This window comes from Dendropsophus ebraccatus, chromosome 10 (assembly GCF_027789765.1).
Source record: "Dendropsophus ebraccatus isolate aDenEbr1 chromosome 10, aDenEbr1.pat, whole genome shotgun sequence".
Taxonomy (NCBI): domain Eukaryota; kingdom Metazoa; phylum Chordata; class Amphibia; order Anura; family Hylidae; genus Dendropsophus; species Dendropsophus ebraccatus.
The window spans coordinates 12,658,192-12,679,788 of NC_091463.1; the positions used below are offsets into that span (position 1 = coordinate 12,658,192).

Here is a 21,597-nt window from a genome sequence, read left to right on the forward strand (position 1 = left end):
AGTGATACAAAGTAATGAGATACATAGTGAATAGAAGGTACAACAACTAAAGGTAGGTAATAGAAGTACAAGGAGCCCTGTGCAGTATGAGTAATGGGAGGAAAAGACAACTCTGCTCCCGGTAACAGCACAAAGTAACGAATCCTCAGCTCAACTATAACACTGGCACAAACAACAAATCAACACTGCTGTTCTCTATCGATTTATGTTTATTAGTAATTATTATGAGATGAGATGTGGCGAAACAATGAATTATAGGCAGGTGTGTGTACCGGACATGGGGGATGTGAGGGTCTCAGCAGGTATATAGGAGACATAGAAGTGATGGTCCGGGGTTATTGGGGGCTGTTGGGGGATCAGGATTTCTCTACTGTGACTGCTGAGCTATTACTGCCTTCTATTTATGAATGGGAAGTTGTTACGTCACTCCTGCCGCTCGGTTACACACAATGCGGTTATTTCCATTATTACTTTGCGTCTATACAATTAGGTGAAAGTTCCGATTCCCGCCTGATAAATGTAACAGCCGCCGCCCATTCCCCAGCACAGTATGCGGATACAGGCCGCCCCCTGGCGGAGAGAGAGTGTAAGTGCCGGGAATAACCCCTAAGTGTCTGCTGTGTAAGAGATCGCCCAGGACTACATGTGGTGGCTGTGTGATGTGCGCGGTGCTGTGCTCCGGTGTCTGCAGTGTATCCCTCCCGGTGTCATCAGTCTCCTGGCAGCTAGGACGTGGTCACTGTGATCGGAGGAGGAGTGGTATCTGAGCAACAATAGGAGCCAGAAATACAGCGGGGACTGAAGGGTTAACACTGCGGGGAGCTTTGTGCTGCTGATAGCCGTACAATGAGCGGGAAATACAAACCGTCCAACAGCCCGGATACTGCGCGCTGATTGGCTGATCCCCGGGGAAGACGAAACTTCTAGTAACAGGTCAGGGGGATCCCGAGCAGTGAGGCCGATGCCTTCCGACACCCATGTAGGAGGAGGATGGGGGTTATGATGCTCCGCAGCAGATACATCGAGGGGACACTCCCTCTGCAGTCAGTCCTGGGGGGGCTGTAGGTAGAGATGAGAGGGGCCGGGAGGAGCCGTCACTAAAGGTCAGTGTCATTTACTAGTAACAGCGCCCCTGTCTGTATGCGGCAGCGCCGATACCCTGCAGCCTCTACCAGTCATGTGTTATATGTAATAGCGGTGACAGCTCTGTATGAGGAGGAGGTGGGTGGCTCTTAGAAGAGCCTTTGGGGTTGCGGACGGTACCGGATGGATGAGCGGAGCTCACTTGCTCTTGGCCGCTTTGCTGCTCTCGGTCTTCTTGGGCAGCAGCACGGCCTGGATGTTGGGAAGGACGCCTCCCTGGGCGATGGTCACCCCACCCAGCAGCTTGTTGAGCTCCTCGTCGTTGCGGACGGCCAGCTGCAGGTGACGGGGGATGATGCGGGTCTTCTTGTTGTCCCGGGCGGCATTGCCGGCCAACTCCAGGATCTCAGCGGTCAGATACTCCAGCACGGCGGCCAGGTAGACCGGAGCGCCGGCGCCAACCCTCTCAGCGTAGTTTCCCTTGCGGAGAAGCCTGTGAACACGACCGACGGGGAACTGCAGTCCTGCCCGGGAGGAGCGGGTCTTGGCCTTAGCACGGACCTTGCCTCCTTGTTTGCCGCGTCCAGACATTATCGAGCTTGTGCGCTTTCACGATCAGATTCCCTCTCCCGGCGTCTGCGGCTTTTTATACTTCCTTGCTCCGCCCTCCGCCTCCTGTCATTGGGTAGATTTGAATCCGGCCAACGGGCAGCCTGCTTGTAGGTACGCCAATAGCCGGCTGTGGGCGGGGATTATGACGCGCTCCCCGGTCAGGTGACTCTCTCCTCCAGTAGAGGGTCGAGCAAGCGGCAGCCCTCATTTGCATGGGCTGGGTATAAATAGGGCTGCGGCGGGAGGGGAGAGCAGCATTCTTCTCTGTCCCAGTGAAGGAGGATTGTGAGTGATCATCATGCCTGATCCCGCCAAGTCTGCCCCAGCGCCCAAGAAGGGCTCCAAGAAAGCCGTGACCAAGACCCAGAAGAAGGACGGCAAGAAGCGAAGGAAGAGCAGGAAGGAAAGCTACGCCATCTACGTGTACAAGGTGCTCAAGCAGGTCCACCCTGACACCGGTATCTCCTCCAAGGCCATGGGCATCATGAACTCGTTCGTCAACGACATCTTCGAGCGCATCGCAGGGGAAGCCTCTCGCCTGGCTCACTACAACAAGCGCTCTACCATCACCTCCCGGGAGATCCAGACCGCCGTGCGCCTGCTGCTGCCCGGAGAGCTGGCCAAGCACGCCGTGTCCGAGGGCACCAAGGCCGTCACCAAGTACACCAGCGCCAAGTGAGCGGCTCGCCTCCTGCCTCTTCTCTTATCACCCCAAAGGCTCTTCTAAGAGCCACCCACGTTGTCTAGAACAGAGCTGGAGCTTCTCCCGTAGTTGTATCTAATTCAGCTAGTTCGTTTTCTGTTTTTCTTAACTGATCTACGTGTTCAAGATGATGATTATGATGATGAAAAATATCTTCTATATATAGTAAGATTTCTTTTACTATGTAGCGGTGTGATATATGGGAGAACAGCGACACCTACTGTCACTGCTGAGTTATTACTGCATTGTATTTATGAATGGGAAGTTCTTACGTCACTCCTGTTCGGTTACACACAATGCGGTTATTTCCATTTTTTTACTTTGTCTCTATACAATTAGGTGAAGGTTCTCATCCCCGATTTCCGCCTAATAAATGTAACAGCCGCCGCCCATTCATCAGCGCAGATCGTGCTGACTTCTCTCATTGTTTCCCCCGTTACAACGGACACCGAGGACATGCCTGCATAGTGCTTAGCCTACTATACTGCACAGTGACGCTGCCACCTGCTGGCTGTGGTGGTATTACATCGCTGAGCAGTATTATACCCTATAGCCCCGGCACAGCATGTTGAGGAGCCCGCCCGCTATTCTTGCAGTGCCTTTTATTTCAGGAGACCGGAGCTACATAACTACAGTACATTCCATATACGTGTTTTCTGCTCCACTATCCCAATGACAAAACCGGAATATGAGAACTCTGTCCTTGGGGGCGGTCTTGTATTATATAAGCTTTCCCCCCAAAACAATTATCCCCCTTGCCGGGTTATATTGAGTGCTGACAGTAAAGATAAGCAGGAGGAGAGCAGTCAGTATAGAGCTCCGACATCTCTATTATGTATGGGAGTAAGACCGACTGCGACCAAAACAAAGAACGGGTGTGCGACGGGCGGGAATTTTGAAATTCAAAGCTCAGAGTTTTAGCGCCATCTACAGGTGACTTATTTTATATGTATAATGTTTAATCTTGATTTGTTCACAAACCCCATATTGCTGCCCCTCCGAGACTGCACACTGCCAACCACAGCAATGGTTCCCAGGAATTGTAGCCTCTTATAGAAGACGTGGGCGGCTCTGAAAAGAGCCTTTGGGTTGTGGAGATGGAGCCGAATGGGAGCGGAATTAACCTCCAAAGCCGTAGAGAGTGCGGCCCTGGCGCTTGAGGGCGTACACCACGTCCATGGCGGTGACGGTCTTCCTCTTGGCGTGCTCGGTGTAGGTGACGGCGTCGCGGATCACATTCTCCAAGAAGACTTTCAGGACACCGCGAGTCTCTTCATAGATGAGGCCGGAGATTCTCTTGACGCCTCCCCTGCGAGCAAGACGGCGGATAGCGGGCTTGGTGATGCCCTGGATGTTATCCCGGAGCACCTTCCTGTGCCTCTTGGCGCCGCCCTTACCGAGACCTTTTCCTCCTTTGCCGCGTCCAGACATTCTCTGAGCTGTAAAGAAACAACTGTAAGAGAACGCGCTTAGAGTCCTTGCTTATATAGGAAATAGGCGGACCTGACAGAGAACTGAGTACATGATTCCACACTGGGGGCGTGTCTTTTTTTTTGCAATGAGCTTTCAGCCCCGCCTACTCTCCGTTGATTGGCTGAACACAGATGTAATGTTGATATTCTCTTTCCCGCCTATTCTATTACTGTCGCCGCCATTTCCCTCTTCTGATGCTATTATGTCCGTTATTAGGGGGGTCAGGGCCGCTATGGCCGGGTGGGGTTCATATAGGTTTTAGGATTTCTGGGGCTGATGCTTGTTTGTTGCCTTGTACAGATCAGTGGGGTTCCCCGTGTATCTCCCTCCGGGCTCTGTGATGCTTCAGCAGCCGCCGTGATCTCCCGGTGTGGCGCCCCCTGGTGGCCGGTGTTCTCCTATGATGCAGCGCGGCCTCCCCGCTCCCGGGCGGTGGTTTCTGGGATGGGGGATACTGGGGTGCGATGACTATTAGTGACAGTACTTGCCGCTTTCTAGGTCACCGCTCCGGACATGCAGGGGTTAGGGCAGATTCCTGGCGAGGTGCTCGGTGCTCACACTCAGCGCTGCTGCATGGACGTGGCCGGAGCTGGACATTACATTAGCGGCCGGAGGTCACATATAGCACAATATAGCCGCTGGTTACCGGGACAATCCGCCAGGAGGCAGCACTGAGCTGTGACCTCCTCCCTGTGCCCGGCTCCGGCATTGTCAGCGCCGCTTCCCCCCTATTCTCCTATATACTTATCCTAGTCTAACACTGGCTGCAGTGCTGGAGGAGCTGCGGGCGGGGGCGCTGTCCTGGCTATGGGGACGTTGTGGAGTTGATGGGAAATCTCAGCGAGTGAAGCTACAATGTATCTCTGGACCCCAAAGTACAATGTAACTTCTAACCTTCCCCTCTGTAGATGAGATACATTGTATCCATTCTCTCCTTCCTTGTTACAATGTCATTTATTGTCCGTCTGTAGATACGACATAATGATACAGGCTGTGGGGATAATAAGTAGTACAATAGCGCCACCGTGTGGTCACTATAGAGAACTGCTCTGCCCACATTGTTTACCAGGCACGGACTTTGGCATATTCACATTGGACGGTTCCATCCTGAGCTGAAATCCCGCACCCAGCCAGTTAGAGGGAAGGGGAGGCCCGGCCTCTATGGGTGATTACAAACCACAGCTCATCCCTGGATCTGACCACACTGACATAATAAGACTAGAAAAGCTGCCACATATCTGAGCTTAACTAGCGGGGGAAGGGATTTCTGACCATCTAATCTACCCCTAGATGTATAAGCCTGGTACACAGGGACTGGTTGGCACATCTCTGCCTGTCACATAGCTCCCTAAGGGCCCTGTTCCACGGAGCGATGATCGGCCGAATCGGAATAGAGACAACGATCCGCTGATGATCGTTGTCATCGGCTGATCGTTGATATAGGTTAGGACCTATATTTGTCGGGCGCCGACCGCACACTGCTGCGTGGAATAGCGGTGCGAGGCCGGCGACTAACGATTTGCATTACCTATGCAGGGTGCAGGGCTCCTCTTCTCCTGCTTCTCCCCGGGTCCCGAATCCCGCGCTCCAGCGTCAGGGCGGCCTGTCTCCACTCAGCCAATCACTGGGTGGGACGCCAGTGATTGGCTGAGTGGCCTGTCAGCCGGGACAGGCCGCCCTGACGCTGGAGGAGCGCGCAGGACCCGGGAGAAGAGGAGCCCTGCACCCTGCATAGGTAATGTATACTAGTTAAGCTAGGACTGCAAGGACATCAGTAACATTGTCCCTGCAGCCCTTGTTTAACGATAACCAGGCCGTGGAATTGGCCCAGTAAACGAGCGCTGATCTAGCAGAACGGCGCTCGTTTATGTTCACACTACGTATATGTCCGGCCGCATATCTTCGCGGCCGGACATATACGCGTATATGTCCGGCCGGGGATTTACGTAAGTTGCAGCCGGCTACGTACGGTCCACGAACTTACGCCCGTAGTCTACTTACGCTTCCCGAGCGCCCTACGTTGCGATCCGACAGCGGTCTTTTACTGGGATATCTTCGGCTAGCCCCGGACACCCCACAGAACCTTTTGGATCGGCAAAGAAAAGTGCAAAAATGAAGAAATCACCACTACGTACGGGACCGCATGTTACGCTACGGGCGTAAGTTACGGCATTTTCGTCCTCAAACAATGGTCTGGTTCATTTTTTACGGCGCAGCGTACGATCCGGGCGTAAGTTCTTACGTAGTGTGAACTGTGCAGCCGTAGATCGTATACTTTCCATACTTACGCAAACTACGTAAGTCTCCGGCCGCTTATTCACGGAACGCTATACGTTCGGAGAGACTTACGTAGTGTGAACATAGCCTAAGGGTGCGTTTATACAGACAGATTTATTTAAAAGATTTGGAAGCCAAAGCCAGGAATGGATTTTTGAAGAGAAGTAATCTCACTCTTTCCTTTATGACCTGTTCTCTCTTTATAGTCTGTTCCTGGTTTTGGCTTCAAAAATCTGTTAGATAAATCTCTCTGCACCATTACTCTTGTCTGCCGGGATCTGCAGCTGTGTGCCTGCTATGGAGCTCATATAACCCTTTTAATCTAACATGCTGATATGTCCCCATTGCACAGGAGAAGCCAAGAAGGAAGGTTTGTCTTTTACCTTCCTTCCTGGCGCTGTTCCGGTGCAGTTTGTTGTGTGTTCCATGGTCAGGTGAGACCATTAGGAGCACTGCTTTGTGTTTTAAAGCATGGACATGTTGGTACTTCTAGTTCTCCTGTATAGAGCTCCTGCTATGTGTCTATAGCATGGACATGCTGGGGCAGGGTTACAGCCAATTATGGATAGTCCCTTGTACCCGCCAACTCACTAAAATACCTGAAAACATGTGCGACCACCATGTTTCGCAAATAATCTGAATTGTCACGGGTCATCAAAGTAGAACAAATTCTTATCAATACATAAATAGAGGGCAGATAACTGTCCTTCGAGGATGTCGGGGTACCTCCAGGAGACAAAGAAGAATGTGGACCACCAAAAGAACAAGATTGGATCTTATATACTAGATGCACTAACAACAGTTCTTATACAGGGAAAAAATCAATACTGTAATAGCTTTCCAGGTAGTGTCTACTGAGATGTCTTATTAGAGAACACCTGGAGACATCTCCCATGTAATGCTTACTGAGGTATAATCTACTGCAACGTCTGCCAACCATGCTCTTATAGACATCTCCAAGTAGAACGTGTTGAGTTTTCCTATGCTATTTCTTGTCCCTATTTACTGAGACGATACCAAGTGCTAGTAGCTCCCTGGTTACTAGGAGGATACAAAATACACACCTGACCAGCTGGGCTCTAACTCAATAGCAGCTCTACAGAGCAGTGTGTGAACAGGCCACAAGCTCTCAGCATTTCTTTTCCCTCTGTGCCACCTTTTATGTTGGAGCAATTTGGAGGGAACGGCAGGTGGGATTGGTAATGGGACCTTCCAATGCCTCCACACTCTACTACGCACCTATGAAATCCAGGGCCAGTTATACGAATATATAGTCCAGCAGAATAGCTCTACTGAACCACACAACTTTGCCTGGATTTCACCATCTAATCCAGGCTTGCAGATGTACACCCTTCCCGTATATTACCGGTCACCTCTTGAGTTGAGTTGGGTAACTTTGGATATAATATAGACTTGGATATACTTCACAGCTTATTGTTTGCAGTACAATACTTGACAATATCACAGCCTCTCACTGGTGGAAGAATAGAATCTACAGTCTCTGAATATACTTGGTGCTTGACTAGACTTGTAACGCTGCTTGTTAATCTGTGGTGGTGGCAGTGGACTGTCGGAGAAACACAAACACAAACCCTAAGGTACTCCTTTTAGAAGGACCACCTACGCCCATGGGAATGCACATGCGCTTAATGCTGTCTTGTGGGCACCAAGTGACACTAGACCAGTCACCACTACAACGTAGGCCCACCTAGTGGGAAAAGTTAGGCGTTGGGGTGACCTCTAAGGAGTCCTAGCACCTAGTAGAGTTTTTGGGTATCTGTGCTTACCTAGCCACTGACTTTGATCCTGCAATGACCTTCAGGACTTTAAGAAAATTGTTGCCCAGTGTTGATAGGGTTGTCCTGCCTGACTCTACCGCAGCCTCACCACGAAGTACACGAGCCAGACATGGCTAGGAGGTCAGGTGTGCTGAAAAGAATAAAGTTCTGCATGCACACTCTGATTCAAGGTAATGACCCACAGGTGGGTCCTGGCCCCCAGGCCAGGCCCTGGAAGAAGCTTCTCGGAAGGCTCTCTTTTATCTTGTGTGCCTCTCTCTGAATAACTACCCCAAATTACAGATGCCTCAGCACTTCTATCCCCAAGGGTTGACATGATAGGGCAGAGAGCAAATAATCTATACTGTAATAGGTTATAAGACATATTAGGGAAGACTCTAGAATTCCCAGTTCAGAGACTGGTGCACAGTAAAACATCAGATAGTGGCAATAATTATAGAAAATGCATAAGGCAATCCAGCTTCGCAGTTAACCATTCTAGTGGATTTCCTTAAGCCATTCTAGAGAGTGAAAATACATTATATACCATATTATTATAGAAAATGTGTTTTTTTTTAATTTCCCAAGACAGTGTCGCACTTGGCAGGATTAGATCTTTTCTTCACAAGAGATGGAATTCCAGATATTACGACATGTGGAAGACGCGGCTGTTTCATATATCATGATCTAATGGTAAGAGTAACTGTAATTGATGCCTGCAATACAAATATCTATATGACAGGATAAGACCACAATTCTCAATGAAGCAAAGCTTCTTACTCATTGTTATCAGAACTCCCTCCATTGACGGAACAGCACAACAATTGTATATTATAAACCACTCTTCCATGCGTTAACTATACCTGGACCTGTAAAGTTACATGAGAAATGATTATAGTGCAGAATTGTGCACAATAATCATTTCCCTAAATGACTTAGTCTTTATACAGAGTACTTATAAGAAGAGGCCATTGCTCCCAGATTTCCCTATCTTTGCATTATATTGCTCCTATCTGTGCTTTCTGCTTTAGCTATATAGCACCTGTGGCCAGTGCGAGACCCTGTGGTGTAGAATCACTTCACACTAATTGTTGCACTGACTACAGAAGCCATGGAGATGGAGCAGGAGGTGTGTACAATGGCTGCTTTGTACAAACATTTGAAAAATGAAGTAATTTAGAAAACTGATGATTGTGCACAACTAACTGTTGTGATCTCCAGTGATCAGTTATAATCTTTGGGGTCACAAAGTAACACGTTTTACATCCATCTAGCCCCACTGCAGGAAAAATGAAGCATTGCATAATTAGGAATGGGCTGACTGTTTATTGTAAGGACTTGCTGGGTGCTGTCTTGACAGATGATATTTCCCATATGTGATTCGACTGCAGAAAATGGGTAGCATATCTGTTAATTATACATATATTACTATATAGATACGGAGATTTATTATTTTAACTGTATTATTTTGGGAGGGACTATGACAACTACTACATGCAAAAAACCTTGGTTGCCACCATTCGTATAGAGAATAACCATAGGATATGCGATGTTTATGAAGATATAGAAATGGGGAAATGCTTATAGTGGAGTCACTCTCTGTGACCTCCTGGTTCATTGGGCTCTATGGGATAGCAAATATTTTACTTACTTGTCCAACCTCTATCATCCTGCCTCAGCTCTGTATTACATTGTGAAACAGGACAAAGCTCAGTTGATGGACTGTCAGAGAACGGTGGCGATCATGAGGGCGGCTATCTTGATCATACTTTATTCTCTTTTCTGGTCCGCGGCTGTCGTGTACTCTGACAACAACACATGTTCAGGTCAGTCTGTTTATATCCTATGATTCTTCCTGTGGCTGAAACCACTGAAAAAAACAAACAAAAAAAGTCTAGTTATACAAGTACTACAGTTACAATAAAAAAAATAATAAAAAATGTGTGTTTCTAGGTCGAGGTGTATCAGTCTTGGCAGAACGATGGGCAAACACTCTGAACTCTTTGAAAGGGTGTCCAGGTATTGCTGGGAAACCGGGACCATTTGGAGAACAAGGAGAGCGTGGACAGAAAGGTACACTTTAATTCATCATATCAGACATAAATGAGTTAATCAGTCCTATTAAGTAAAGCATATACATGGAAGCAGCTATCTAAAAGTACAATAAAATGGTCATCTAGAGGGGAGGATCTATATACATTGAGTATTAGGGAATTGGTGGTCTTGCTAGCTCAGTGGTTGGGAATGTTACCCTGTATCCCCGGAAATTAAACCTTCTTGTCCATTTATTTATTTAACATAGGGGATTCCGGGAGTCCAGGATTCTTGGGCAAAAAGGGTGAAAAAGGTAAGTGACGTCTGGGACTCAAAAAGTTCTCCGTTCTCCAGGTTTTCCCCCATTTGGGATACTCCCAGTATAATGTAGGGTATTAAGCAACAGAGATTTCTACTGGGGGTGCCATGTGTTCCCCTTGGTACAAATGATGGGCTGATTGGGTGGAAAGGGTCATTTGAAAATATTATTTTTTAAACGCGCAGAAAGGTTAAAAGTCATTTGTAAATAATAAAAACAAAAAAGAAACTGTGACTGGGCTTATATGTGCTCATAGATTTGTCATTGCCATTCATGTGAGGGAAACAAGATTTGTAAAACAATTTGTGCCTAATCTTTGGTGATGGGATGATCCATGTCATGTGACCCATGGAAACATGATACGCTAATAGTATTTATATACTAGCAGGCAGGAACCTGGTGCAGGACAGATTCATACAGAATATCAAGCATCCAGGCCAGACCGAGCAAATAAGATATTGGTGACCAATCCACACTGCTGAAGCCAGGGTGGTCGCTAGGGGAAAGATGGTGGCTGGAACCTTCCAGGCCTCAACACCCCAAAGAACAGCTTGGAATATCCAGCAGGGTGACCAATGGCCACAGCAGTTCATTCATCTTTCATGTTCTTAGGATCCCCTGGTATGGATGGACCTCCTGGAGTCGAAGCGTTCGCCGGGTTACCAGGTAATGTACTGTAGATAGAAAAACATCCTAAACCGTATCTATTACTATTCACCAAAGTATAACCTTTGTCTTCATAGGAGAAAAGGGAGAAAATGGACCAAAGGGGCCCAAAGGTAAAACACAGAGTATACCCGGAGCTGTATATTATAGTAATAGCTACATATAACACATATACTACCAACAGGGCCAGTGTCAGCACAGAGCTTACCCGGGCAAGTGTCAGGGCTCACAGAGCCTCTAGGGGCCCAGAGAGGGAGAGGGACCCGGTGTTCTGATGTTCAGCACTCTCACTGTGGTGCAGGGTGAGGGGCTGAACATCAGAAGGCAAAGGAGATGGTACAGGACCTGCACAGAGAGAAAAGGCTGAAGGACCTGATCACATGACCCAAAGGTCCTTAACCTTACAATGTGGGGAGCAGCCTGACAGAGAGGTAGAGGGAGAAGAGCTGCAAGTGCTGTGTTTTTGTGTCTGAGTATCAGTCAGTTACTCTCTGTGTCACTCTGTCTGTGTCAGAGGAAGTTAGTCAGTCAGTGTTAGTGTCAGTCAGTGTCTGTATCTATAATTTTTTGTATGTTTGTGTATGTTAGTGGTGTCTTAAAGCTACTCTGTACCCACAATCTGTCCCCCCCAAACCACTTGTACCTTCAGATAGCTGCTTTTAATCCAAGATCTGTCCTGGGGTCCGTTCGGCAGGGGATGCAGTTATTGTCAGAAAATCAACTTTTAATCCAGCAGCGCTGTGTCTAACGGCCGGGGCTTACATTTGTATATGCTTTAGGCTGGCACCACCTCTGCGTCCTTCCTCCCCGCCCTCCTCATCATTAGGAATGATCCAGGAACATTTACTGCTGTTTAAGCTTTGCACAGGTTTATTAACGATCCAGCCCAATAGGAAGCAATCTGCCTGGAGCATTCCTAATGATGAGGAGGGTGAGGAGGAAGGACGGAGAGGTGGTGCCAGTCTAATGCATATACAAATGTAAGCCCCGGCGGCAGTAGTGGATTATAATAGGGGCGTTTTGGGCGGCAGCCCGGGGCCCTGAGCTCCTGGGGGGCCCATGACCACCCAAAAAGACTTATACTTTCAATGGTGTACTGTCTCCTGACTACACTTCTGCCATGATTTGCAAAAAATCACTGTTTTTTTTATGGCAATATTGCACAAATCAGGACATCATGACATTATCCTGTACTATGAACGCCACGCTAGTGTTCCATAGTTACAGTGGGGTGGGGGGGCCCAGGCTTGGTGAACAGCCCGGGGCCTATGGTAAAGTTAATCCGCCCCTGCCCGGCAGTTAGATACAGCGCTGCCGGATTAAAAGTTGTTTTTCTGACAATAACTGCATCCCCTGCCAAATGGACCCCAGGACAGATCTTGGATTAAAAGCAGCTATCCAAAGGTACAAGTGGTTGGGGGGGGGGTCAGATTGTGGGTACAGAGTCGCTTTAAGTGATTGTGCATAGTGTGTGGATGATGGGTGCATAGTGGATGGATGAGGGGCTCGCCGAGGCTTCTCTCACCTGAGGACCTGCAAAAACCTGGATCTGGCCTTGAATACCAGGTCTGCAGAATTCATATTTTTCCATCAGATTTTTTGTTTACTACTTATTTACTACATATATCTATTCCCTATAGGAAGGAGAGGCGACCCCGCACCAGGTAAGACTCATATGACTCATATGTCTATCTATCTATGCAAAGTAGTTCCACGGCACTCCAGATAAGGTGCAAGTATAACTGGTGATTTTTATTCCATCAAGTGTAGCACAGCAAACAACATCATATAATTCAATGTCCATAAATACGTATCGCTTGCTAAAAAAAGCATAGCGAGAAAATTGCTTGAAAAAATATCACGAGAAAAATGCTTGAAAGGTTATCACAAGAAAATTACTTGAAAGGATATTAAGAGACACTAAGGAACAAAACCTATGCTTTTCAGCAAGCGATAAGGATTAATGGACATTGAATTATATTGGACTTTCAAACACATTTAACCACTGTTGCATATTTTGTATATATACTACACTGTGTGTGTTAGGTTTGTGTTAGGGGTTGTGTATAAGGATACACCTGAATGATAATGCACTAATGATTAACACTTGTGATTGACACACCACAAGACCAATAGATTTGTTTTATTTTGATTGTGCACCTGTATAAAACAAAAGGATTGTTCACATTTACTTGGCTTGAAAAAGGTGGCAAGAGGCCACAGAAATGTTGCCGCATGATGTTGTTTGCTGTGCTACACTCGATGGAATAAAAATCACCAGTTATACTTGCACCTTATCTGGAGTGCCGTGGAATTACTTTGCATATGTTGGAAAGTTCGTGGTTGTGGTTGGACCTTGCCACAGGCACCCGCAAACTATCTATCTATCTATCTATCTATCTATCTCTCTATCATCTATCTATCTATCTATCTATCTATCCAGGCTCGGACTTGGCCACCGGGCTCGGAGCTGGAGTGGGCCCCCTGCTCCTAGGGGGGGCGGGGGCCGCACCTCCCTTTTAGACTGGAAGCGATCGCAACGATCGCTTCCAGTTAAATGTAAGCAGTGTTCTGATTGACAGGGCGGGAAGCCATAGTCTTCCCGCCCTGTCAATCACTCTTGTGACCGCAAGCAGTCGGTTCATGGAGCGGTTCATGGAGCGCATACCGGAAGTCCCAGCCACTGCGGCGCACACTGAGGTCAGTGATGGTGCCGCTGGGACTTCGCAACGGAGCTGTGAGGAGAAGTGAGAAGAGGAGGCCAGCGACCAACGGGGGAGCATGTGGTTAGGTGAGTTGTCTTGTGTTTTTTTTCTTTTTATCAGAGGGGGCTATATACAGGGGGAGGACAATATAAGGGGCTATATACAGGGGGAGGACAACATAGGGGGGCTATATACAGGGGGAGGACATTATAAGGGTGGCTATATACAGGGGGAGGACATTATAAGGGGGTCTATATACAGGGGGAGGACAACATAGGGGGGCTATATACAGGGGGAGGACATTATAAGGGGGGCTATATACAGGGGGAGGACATTATAAGGGGGTCTATATACAAGGGGAGAACAACATAGGGGGGCTATATACAGGGGGAGCACAATATAAGGGGGGCTATATACAGGGGGAGGACAACATAGGTGGGCTATATACAGGGGGAGCACAATATAAGGGGGGCTATATACAGGGGGAGGACAACATAGGGGGGCTATATACAGGGGAAGTAAAACATAAGGGGGGGCTATATACAGGGGGAGGATAACATAAGGGGGGCTATATACAGGGGGAGGACAACATAAGGGGGGCTATATACAGGGGGAGGACAACATAGGGGGGCTATATACAGGGGGAGGACAATATAAGGGGGGCTATATACAGGGGGAGGACAACATAGGGGGCCTGTATACAGGGGGAGGACAACATAAGGGGGGGCCTATATACAGGGGGAGGACAACATAAGGGGGGCTATATACAGGGGGAGGACAACATAAGGGGGACTATATACAGGGGTAGGACAACATAAGGGGGGGCCTATATACAGGGGGAGGACAACATAAGGGGGCTATATACAGGGGAAGGACAACATAAGGGGGCTGTATACAGGGGGAGGACAACATAAGGGGGCTGTATACAGGGGGAGGACAACATAAGGGGGGTATATACAGGGCTAGGACAACTTAAGGGGCTGTATACAGGGAAGGACAACGTAAGGGGCTGTATACAGGGAAGGACAACATAAGGGGCTGTATACAGGGGAATGACAACATAAGAGGCTATATACAGGGGAAGAACAACATAAGGGGGCTATATACAGGGGAAGGACAACATAAGGGGCTATATACAGGGGAAGGACAACATAAGGGGCTATATACAGGGGAAGGACAACATAAGGGGCTATATACAGGGGAAGGAAAATATAAGGGGGCTATATATGGGGCAAGGACAACATAAGGGGGCTATCTATATGGGGGGGATGGATAACACGGGCCAGTTATAAGGGGGACAGCACAGGGAGCCATCTATAAGGGACACTGGATGGGGGCAATTTATAAGGAGGACAACACTGAGGAGGCATCTATAAAGGGCACTACACAGAGGGGGACAACAATGGGGGGCATCTATAAGGGTAACTATACTGGGTGCGATGTGTATACAATAGGGCATGCACATAGGGGGGCATCTACTTTAGTGGACTACACAGAGGGGTCATCTATAAGGGGACTACACAGAGGGGGCCATATACTATAGGGCAGGAATAGGGAACCTTGGCTCTCCAGCTGTTGCACAACTACAGCTTTAGCTTTGGCTGTCCAGGCATGATGGGAGTTGCCGTTTTGCAACAGCTGGAGAGCCGAGGTTCCCTACCCCTGATATAGGGAATGCACAGAGGTTGTCATCAACTGTAAGGGGATCTCTCTACTATAGTGGAGGCACACAGGGCCATCTATATGGAGGACTGAACAAGTGGCCATCTACAAGGTGTCTACACATTATATATATATATATATATATATATATATATATATATATATATATATATATTGTAGGGATCTTCCCGGGGGATGGTGTGTTTGGACACACTTCACAGCAGACTTGGACTTGTAAAATAACAGCTTGGCGTTTATTTGCAGCATAAACAGTCCATAACAGAAATATAGCAACACTGTGCTTTAAGAACAAAACAAAAAGGTCTTGCCCGTCTGGGCGCTTACTAACAGGTTAGCTCACCTATCTAACACTTATCACAGTGCGTCTTTCACCTGGATACCGCAGGGTATACACAAGCTCCAGCAGAGGCTTTATTCCCAGGTTGCTCCCAAACAGACACCCAGGCTGATCACTCCTGGCTGAGCGCAAACACTGGATCCTCTGCAGGGCTTTTACCTTGTCAGGCTGATTAGGGTCAGAAACACCTGACCCCAAAACCTGACCTGGATCGGGGGGAAGGGAATGGCAAGTCCCATTACCAAAACCTACCTGCCATTCCATGTAAGTCCAGGCCCGGCAATAATAAATAATAGCTCAGCAGCATAACACTGCTGAGCACAGATGCCTCCTGGACTTACCATCTCACGCTACGTATTAACCTGGGTGAGATGTACATCCCCTCGAGCACTTTACCAGTGACATGTCCACAATATATATATATATATATATATATATATACATATACTAACACACACACACACGCTACAAATAGTCAGGGCTAACCACTGAGAGAAGGTGTAAAGGGGCCAATACAGATATGCAGTTAGTTGAGAGATTAGGATGGTGACAGAGTGAGGAGCCTAATATATTTCTCTGGCAGATTCTGTGGATTCGTGGCTCTGAGAAGTTCTCATAATGGCCCAGGGCAGATGGAGAAGAAGATGAAAAGGGAAGAACTCCGATCAGAGAAGACGTCCCCTGTGAGTCGCTAAATCTATGTGCACTGTAATGTATATGGTGTATAGAGCCTGTGTAGAGCTGGGGCTACCTCTATATGACTGTATGAGGTGATATTGATCTTTGTTCAGAGGATTTTATTCAGTACCAGCGGTGGTGTTAGTCAGTATGTGGCGGTGTTAGTCAGTATGTGGTGGTATTATTTGTTACTTGTAATCTGGTGCGGTGTTCATTGGTCTTAGTATACCAGATTTGGTCAGTAACAATATGGTAGTAATGGTTGTGGTCACCGGCCAATAATTGGTAACAAGCGCTCCTAGGAAGTCTATTCAGCCGATGATCGGCCCATGTAAAAGTGCCAGAGATCTGCTGACACGAAAGCAAATGCCCCATAGTTGGCTGATTTGATCTTTTGTGCGGCTAAGGGCCCTATTCCACCAACAAATCTGACGACAGATTATCTGCCAAAGATTTGAAGCCAAGGCCAGGACTGGATTTGAAAAGAGGCGAAATCTCAAGCTTTCCTGTATGACCTGATCTCTGTTTATAGTCTGTTCTTGGTTTTGGCTTCAAATCTTTGGCAGATAATCTTTCTGTGTAAAAGGGCCCTTAGATCATTGCTGTCGGCTGCACATCACCTGCCCTGCTGATTAGCAATCATTTGCAGCCCTATGCTGCCCCATATCACGCTGTGTTATGTACCCTTATTAAAGTTACCATAGATAAGTATGGTGGCAGAAGGGTGGGCCCCAAGAATGATTTCCCCTGGTGGGCCCAAGGCACTCCAGTCCGACACTGTGTCTATCTATCTATCTATCTATCTATCTCTCTATCTATCATTATGATCACTATGTATTGAAGTTACAGATGGTTTCTATTTGGTCTTAGGTCCAAGGAACTGTAGAGACCTCCAGGATGAAGGAATGACCCTTTCTGGATGGTATTACATATATCCAGATGGAAATCCTTTGAGAGTCATGTGTGACATGGAAAGCGATGGCGGGGGATGGATTGTAAGTGTCCAGAACTAGGAGGTGGTGGGTACAGCATACAACCTTCCTATATAATGAACTGCACTCCCATGCAACTAAAACAGGGAACAAAACATGAACACAGGATGACCTGTCAAAAAATAAGAAGTAAAGACATGGGTAGTGAAGGTGCCATAGCTCATAGCTCTGTATGAGCTGGTGGGGGACATTATAAACCTTTATACCATCCATGTCTTGTCTTTGCAGGTCTTCCAGAGGCGTTGGGATGGTTCAGTAGATTTCAATCGGGATTGGGACTCCTTCAAGAGAGGATTTGGGAATCAGTGGAGTGAATTTTGGCTCGGAAACGAAAACATTCATATACTGACATCCACAGGTACGAATCTACTCCACTTGAAGATATATATATAATGTACAGTACACACTCAACACATATCCCAGTGATATAAGAGGCAGTAGAGCCATAGAAGTCCTTCAGAGTCAGTTAGCCCAGGGCCTGTTTCCCTGAATATAAATTTTAGGTGTGAGAGCAGTTCAATGCTGCACTTCCATAGTACAACCCTAAAAGGGAGCCATATAGTTCCTAAATAATAGCATTGTATAGCAGGGCTAGACTGAGACTGAAATTCAGCCCTGGCATTTAAAGCGATTCTGTACCCACAATCTGACCCTCCCCCCCCCCCCCCCCCCCCCCCCCCCAAACCTCTTGTACCTTCAGATAGCTGCTTTTAATCCAAGATCTGTCCTGCGGTCCGTTTGGCAGGTGATGCAGTTATTGGAGGATGGACGGAGGGGTGGTGCAAAGTTAGGGCACAGATATTCTAAGCCACGCCTGTAGGGCACGAGGCTGCAAGTTTAAAAGTTGTTTTTTAGGACAATAATAGCATCACCTGCCAAACGGACCGCAGGACAGATCTTTGGATTAAAAGTAGCTATGGTGCGCTTTACTTCTACCTACTGTTTACCTAAATATATACTATAGCCTTACCGCATATTGCATATGCAAGAATCACACCTCCATATGCACTCTGACAAACACACTGCATATACACACACATACACATCCATATGCACATATGACACACATACTGCATATACACATCCATGTGGACACAGACACACACTGCATATACACATATGCATACACATCCATATGCACACACACAACATATACAAATACATACAGTACATACATACAAACACACACTGCATATACAGACATCCATATGCACACTAACATAGCCACACACTGCATATACAGACATACACACACATATGCACACAAACATAGCTACACACTGCATATACAGACATATATATACATATGCACACTAACATAGCCACACACTGCATATAAAGACATGTGCACACTAACATAGCCACACTCTGCATATACATACATACACATACATATGCACACTAACATAGCCACACACTGCAAATACATCCATACACAAACACACATACACACACTGCAAACACAAACATACACATCCATATACACACACTGCATCACACTGCTTAAACAGACTTACCTACACATACATATTAATGCACACATACACAAATTGGATTTACGGAGACATACATACACATCCATGTGCACACATGATACACACACACATGCGATGCCCTGGCCCCTGGGGGCCACTTCCGCAGTGCTGGTGTTATGAGCGGGCAATGACCGGGGCAGCTGCAGGGGTTATACTTGTCACGGTATAGGCCTGAGGGCGGCACAGCTGTAGGGCCGGTCTGTGGAATCTGCGGGTGATGATGGGCATGCGATTCCTCGCTGCACCTAGTCAGGGCACCAGTTAGTGGACACCAATGCCAGGGTTCAGTAACAGCGGTTTTATTATAGATGAGGTAACTAGTAGCAACAGTTCTGTCCGGATGCAACCGGGTATATAGCAGGCTTTGACAAATAAAGCAGGAGTGGTGCTGCATAGGCTGTGAGAACACGTGTCGGATGATGGGAGTAGGAGTATGAGAGAAATAGCGTTGCTGGGTGGATTAGCTTGAGAATAATACTTGCTGTGAATCCTTGTAGCGATGAGGAGAGATAACGGAATGACACCCAGATGAGAGAGAAGAATCCGGTCACCTGAGCAGGCAGATACAGCCGAAGACTTGAATACAGCAGAGCACTCGATCCACAACTCCTCTGAGGCAGGAGAGGGACGACACACACAACCTCCTTGCTCAGCAGCAAGGGGAAGACTAACTTGTTAGGAGGAAGTGGGAGGTCACATGGTTGCTCCTGGCCAGAGCTAATCTGCCATTGGAGGAACCATGGTTACAGGTCACGTGATCAACAGCCTTGCATACCACTGTACAATGCAATAATACACAGGAATACATGAGAATACACATGAGAATGCACATTACCAGAGAATACTAGGGGAAAACCAGCAGCAGTTGCAGTGCAAACACTTACCAGAACAGGCATTGACACAGCAAGAGAAATGGCCATAATAGGAGTAGTAGTCTGCATGTTCTGGGACACTGCACACACACACACACACACACACACACTGGATTTACACAGGCATACATACAAATAAATATGCACATTTACACACAGACAATAAACATACATACATACACTTACTTTCCTTTCTGAATCAGCAGTCTTCTAAAGCAGCAGGACAGCAGCCAGCATCAGGGGGAAGATGGGGACACAGTATAGAAGAGGACTGCAATTCACAGCTGTAGCAGAAGCAACTCCCACCCCCTTCCTTCTCCCGACCAGACTGCAGGACAGTAAAGCCCCTATAACACAGGCCGATCAGGAGTAGGAAGCGAGCGCCGACCTGTCAGATCAGCACTCGCTTGCTACACGTTCCCGACTCACTGCCAGCGCTATTACACGTGCAGAGAGCGAGCAGGTAAGTGCGTAATGACAAAGAGCCAGCAGGGCAGACGTAGTGATGAATGTAAGCAAACCTTATTGACAGGTTGTCTATGTATACAGGTAACATGCAGAAAATGTAGTGTGAACATGGCCTAACTGGTTCACCTCCTCCAGACATCTATAAAGGATGTTCACATACTGCTGCGAATCACTTGGGAACATATCCAAAAATTTATTTTCCAGGAAAGTGAAACCAGAGAGAAACCGTGGTAAAAGAGTAAAGGATTTATTGTTACTCCGCCAGATGACATTCAGCGCTATACACACTGGCGTCATATTTATCCACTCACTTGGCTCTGTGTGGGCTCCGGGCCAGGGATGTGTCATCATACAGATGGACACCGAATGTGCTTGGCTATTCTGTTATAATACATACATGTGACCCCACAGGTAACTATGAACTCCGAATCGACTTGAAAGACTTTGAGAACAAACATGTCACTGCTACATACAGCAATTTCCAATTAGGAGGAGAACCGGAGAAATATCCTTTACGCTTGGGGAACTTCACTGGGGGTGATGCAGGTAATGGTGATTTACTACAACAACTCATAACTCAGAAACAGAGGAAAATTTACCAGATTAGAAGAAGAGATGATCGCCAGGCTACAATGATTATAATACCGCCACCTATGTTTCTCTGATCTCTTCACAGGGGATTCTCTGTCTTCTCATAATAACAAGAAGTTTTCTACCTTTGACAATGATAATGATTCCAGCAAACGTGTCAATTGTGCCGTTATTTATTCCGCTTCCTGGTGGCATACAGCTTGCTTCGATTCCTCCTTGAACGGGCAATATCTGAAAGGGGAGCACAACGAGAAGGGGGGCATCGCTTGGTCGACCTTTAAGGGGATTAAGTACTCACTGAAGTTCTCAGAAATGAAGTTTCGTCCAGATAGGAGTAATGAATGATGAAGAAGACCTTACAAGGAGCCCTGCTGAGTTTACTGGATTGAACCTGGGTTCTGAAGAAACATGGGAGGTCTGGAAATGGGTTCTCAAAAGGCATGATAAACTATGGTCACATTATGTTAATCTGTAACCTGAATTTAAGGATTTTAAATTTTTTTTTTTCTTAACAGAACAATAAAAATGTTGCACAAAGGTTTAAATAAATTCAATTTATTTGCATGGTCACAGAGTACAAAGTGTATTATTACATACCAAAATAGAATTGTGTGACTGATCCTGTACTGATCCTGAGTTACCTCCTGTATTATACTCCAGAGCTGCATTCACTATTCTGCTGGTGGGGTCACTGTGTACATACATTACATTGATCCTGAGTTACATCCTGTATTATGCTCCAGAGATGCACTTACTATTCCAGATAAAATTCAATAGGTTAATAGGACCCT

General features: G+C 47.0%; 4 protein-coding genes across 4 annotated transcripts; 2 read left to right on the forward strand and 2 right to left on the reverse strand.

The window, feature by feature from the left end:
- Positions 1–1,248: 1,248 nt before the first annotated feature.
- LOC138802417 (histone H2A type 1) lies at positions 1,249–1,674 on the reverse strand. The gene has a single exon (XM_069985696.1). It carries the CDS (start codon positions 1,672–1,674, stop codon positions 1,282–1,284), a length of 393 nt encoding a protein of 130 aa, XP_069841797.1. The 3' UTR covers positions 1,249–1,281.
- A 293-nt stretch (positions 1,675–1,967) lies between these two features.
- On the forward strand, positions 1,968–2,403 carry LOC138802531 (histone H2B 1.1). Its single transcript, XM_069985939.1, has one exon. It carries the CDS (start codon positions 1,994–1,996, stop codon positions 2,372–2,374), a length of 381 nt encoding a protein of 126 aa, XP_069842040.1. The 5' UTR covers positions 1,968–1,993; the 3' UTR covers positions 2,375–2,403.
- Positions 2,404–3,470: 1,067 nt separating this feature from the next.
- Positions 3,471–3,871, reverse strand: LOC138802983 (histone H4). Its single transcript, XM_069986789.1, has one exon. The coding sequence runs from the start codon at positions 3,827–3,829 to the stop codon at positions 3,518–3,520; it is 312 nt and encodes a 103-aa protein (XP_069842890.1). The 5' UTR covers positions 3,830–3,871; the 3' UTR covers positions 3,471–3,517.
- Positions 3,872–8,601: 4,730 nt separating this feature from the next.
- LOC138802981 (ficolin-2-like) lies at positions 8,602–21,376 on the forward strand. The gene is made up of 11 exons (XM_069986787.1): positions 8,602–8,619; positions 9,629–9,752; positions 9,880–9,999; positions 10,229–10,273; positions 10,892–10,945; positions 11,023–11,058; positions 12,586–12,609; positions 17,219–17,343; positions 17,569–17,698; positions 20,627–20,761; positions 20,892–21,376. Exons 1-11 carry the CDS (start codon positions 8,617–8,619, stop codon positions 21,149–21,151), a joined length of 1,056 nt encoding a protein of 351 aa, XP_069842888.1. The 5' UTR covers positions 8,602–8,616; the 3' UTR covers positions 21,152–21,376.
- Positions 21,377–21,597: the final 221 nt, after the last annotated feature.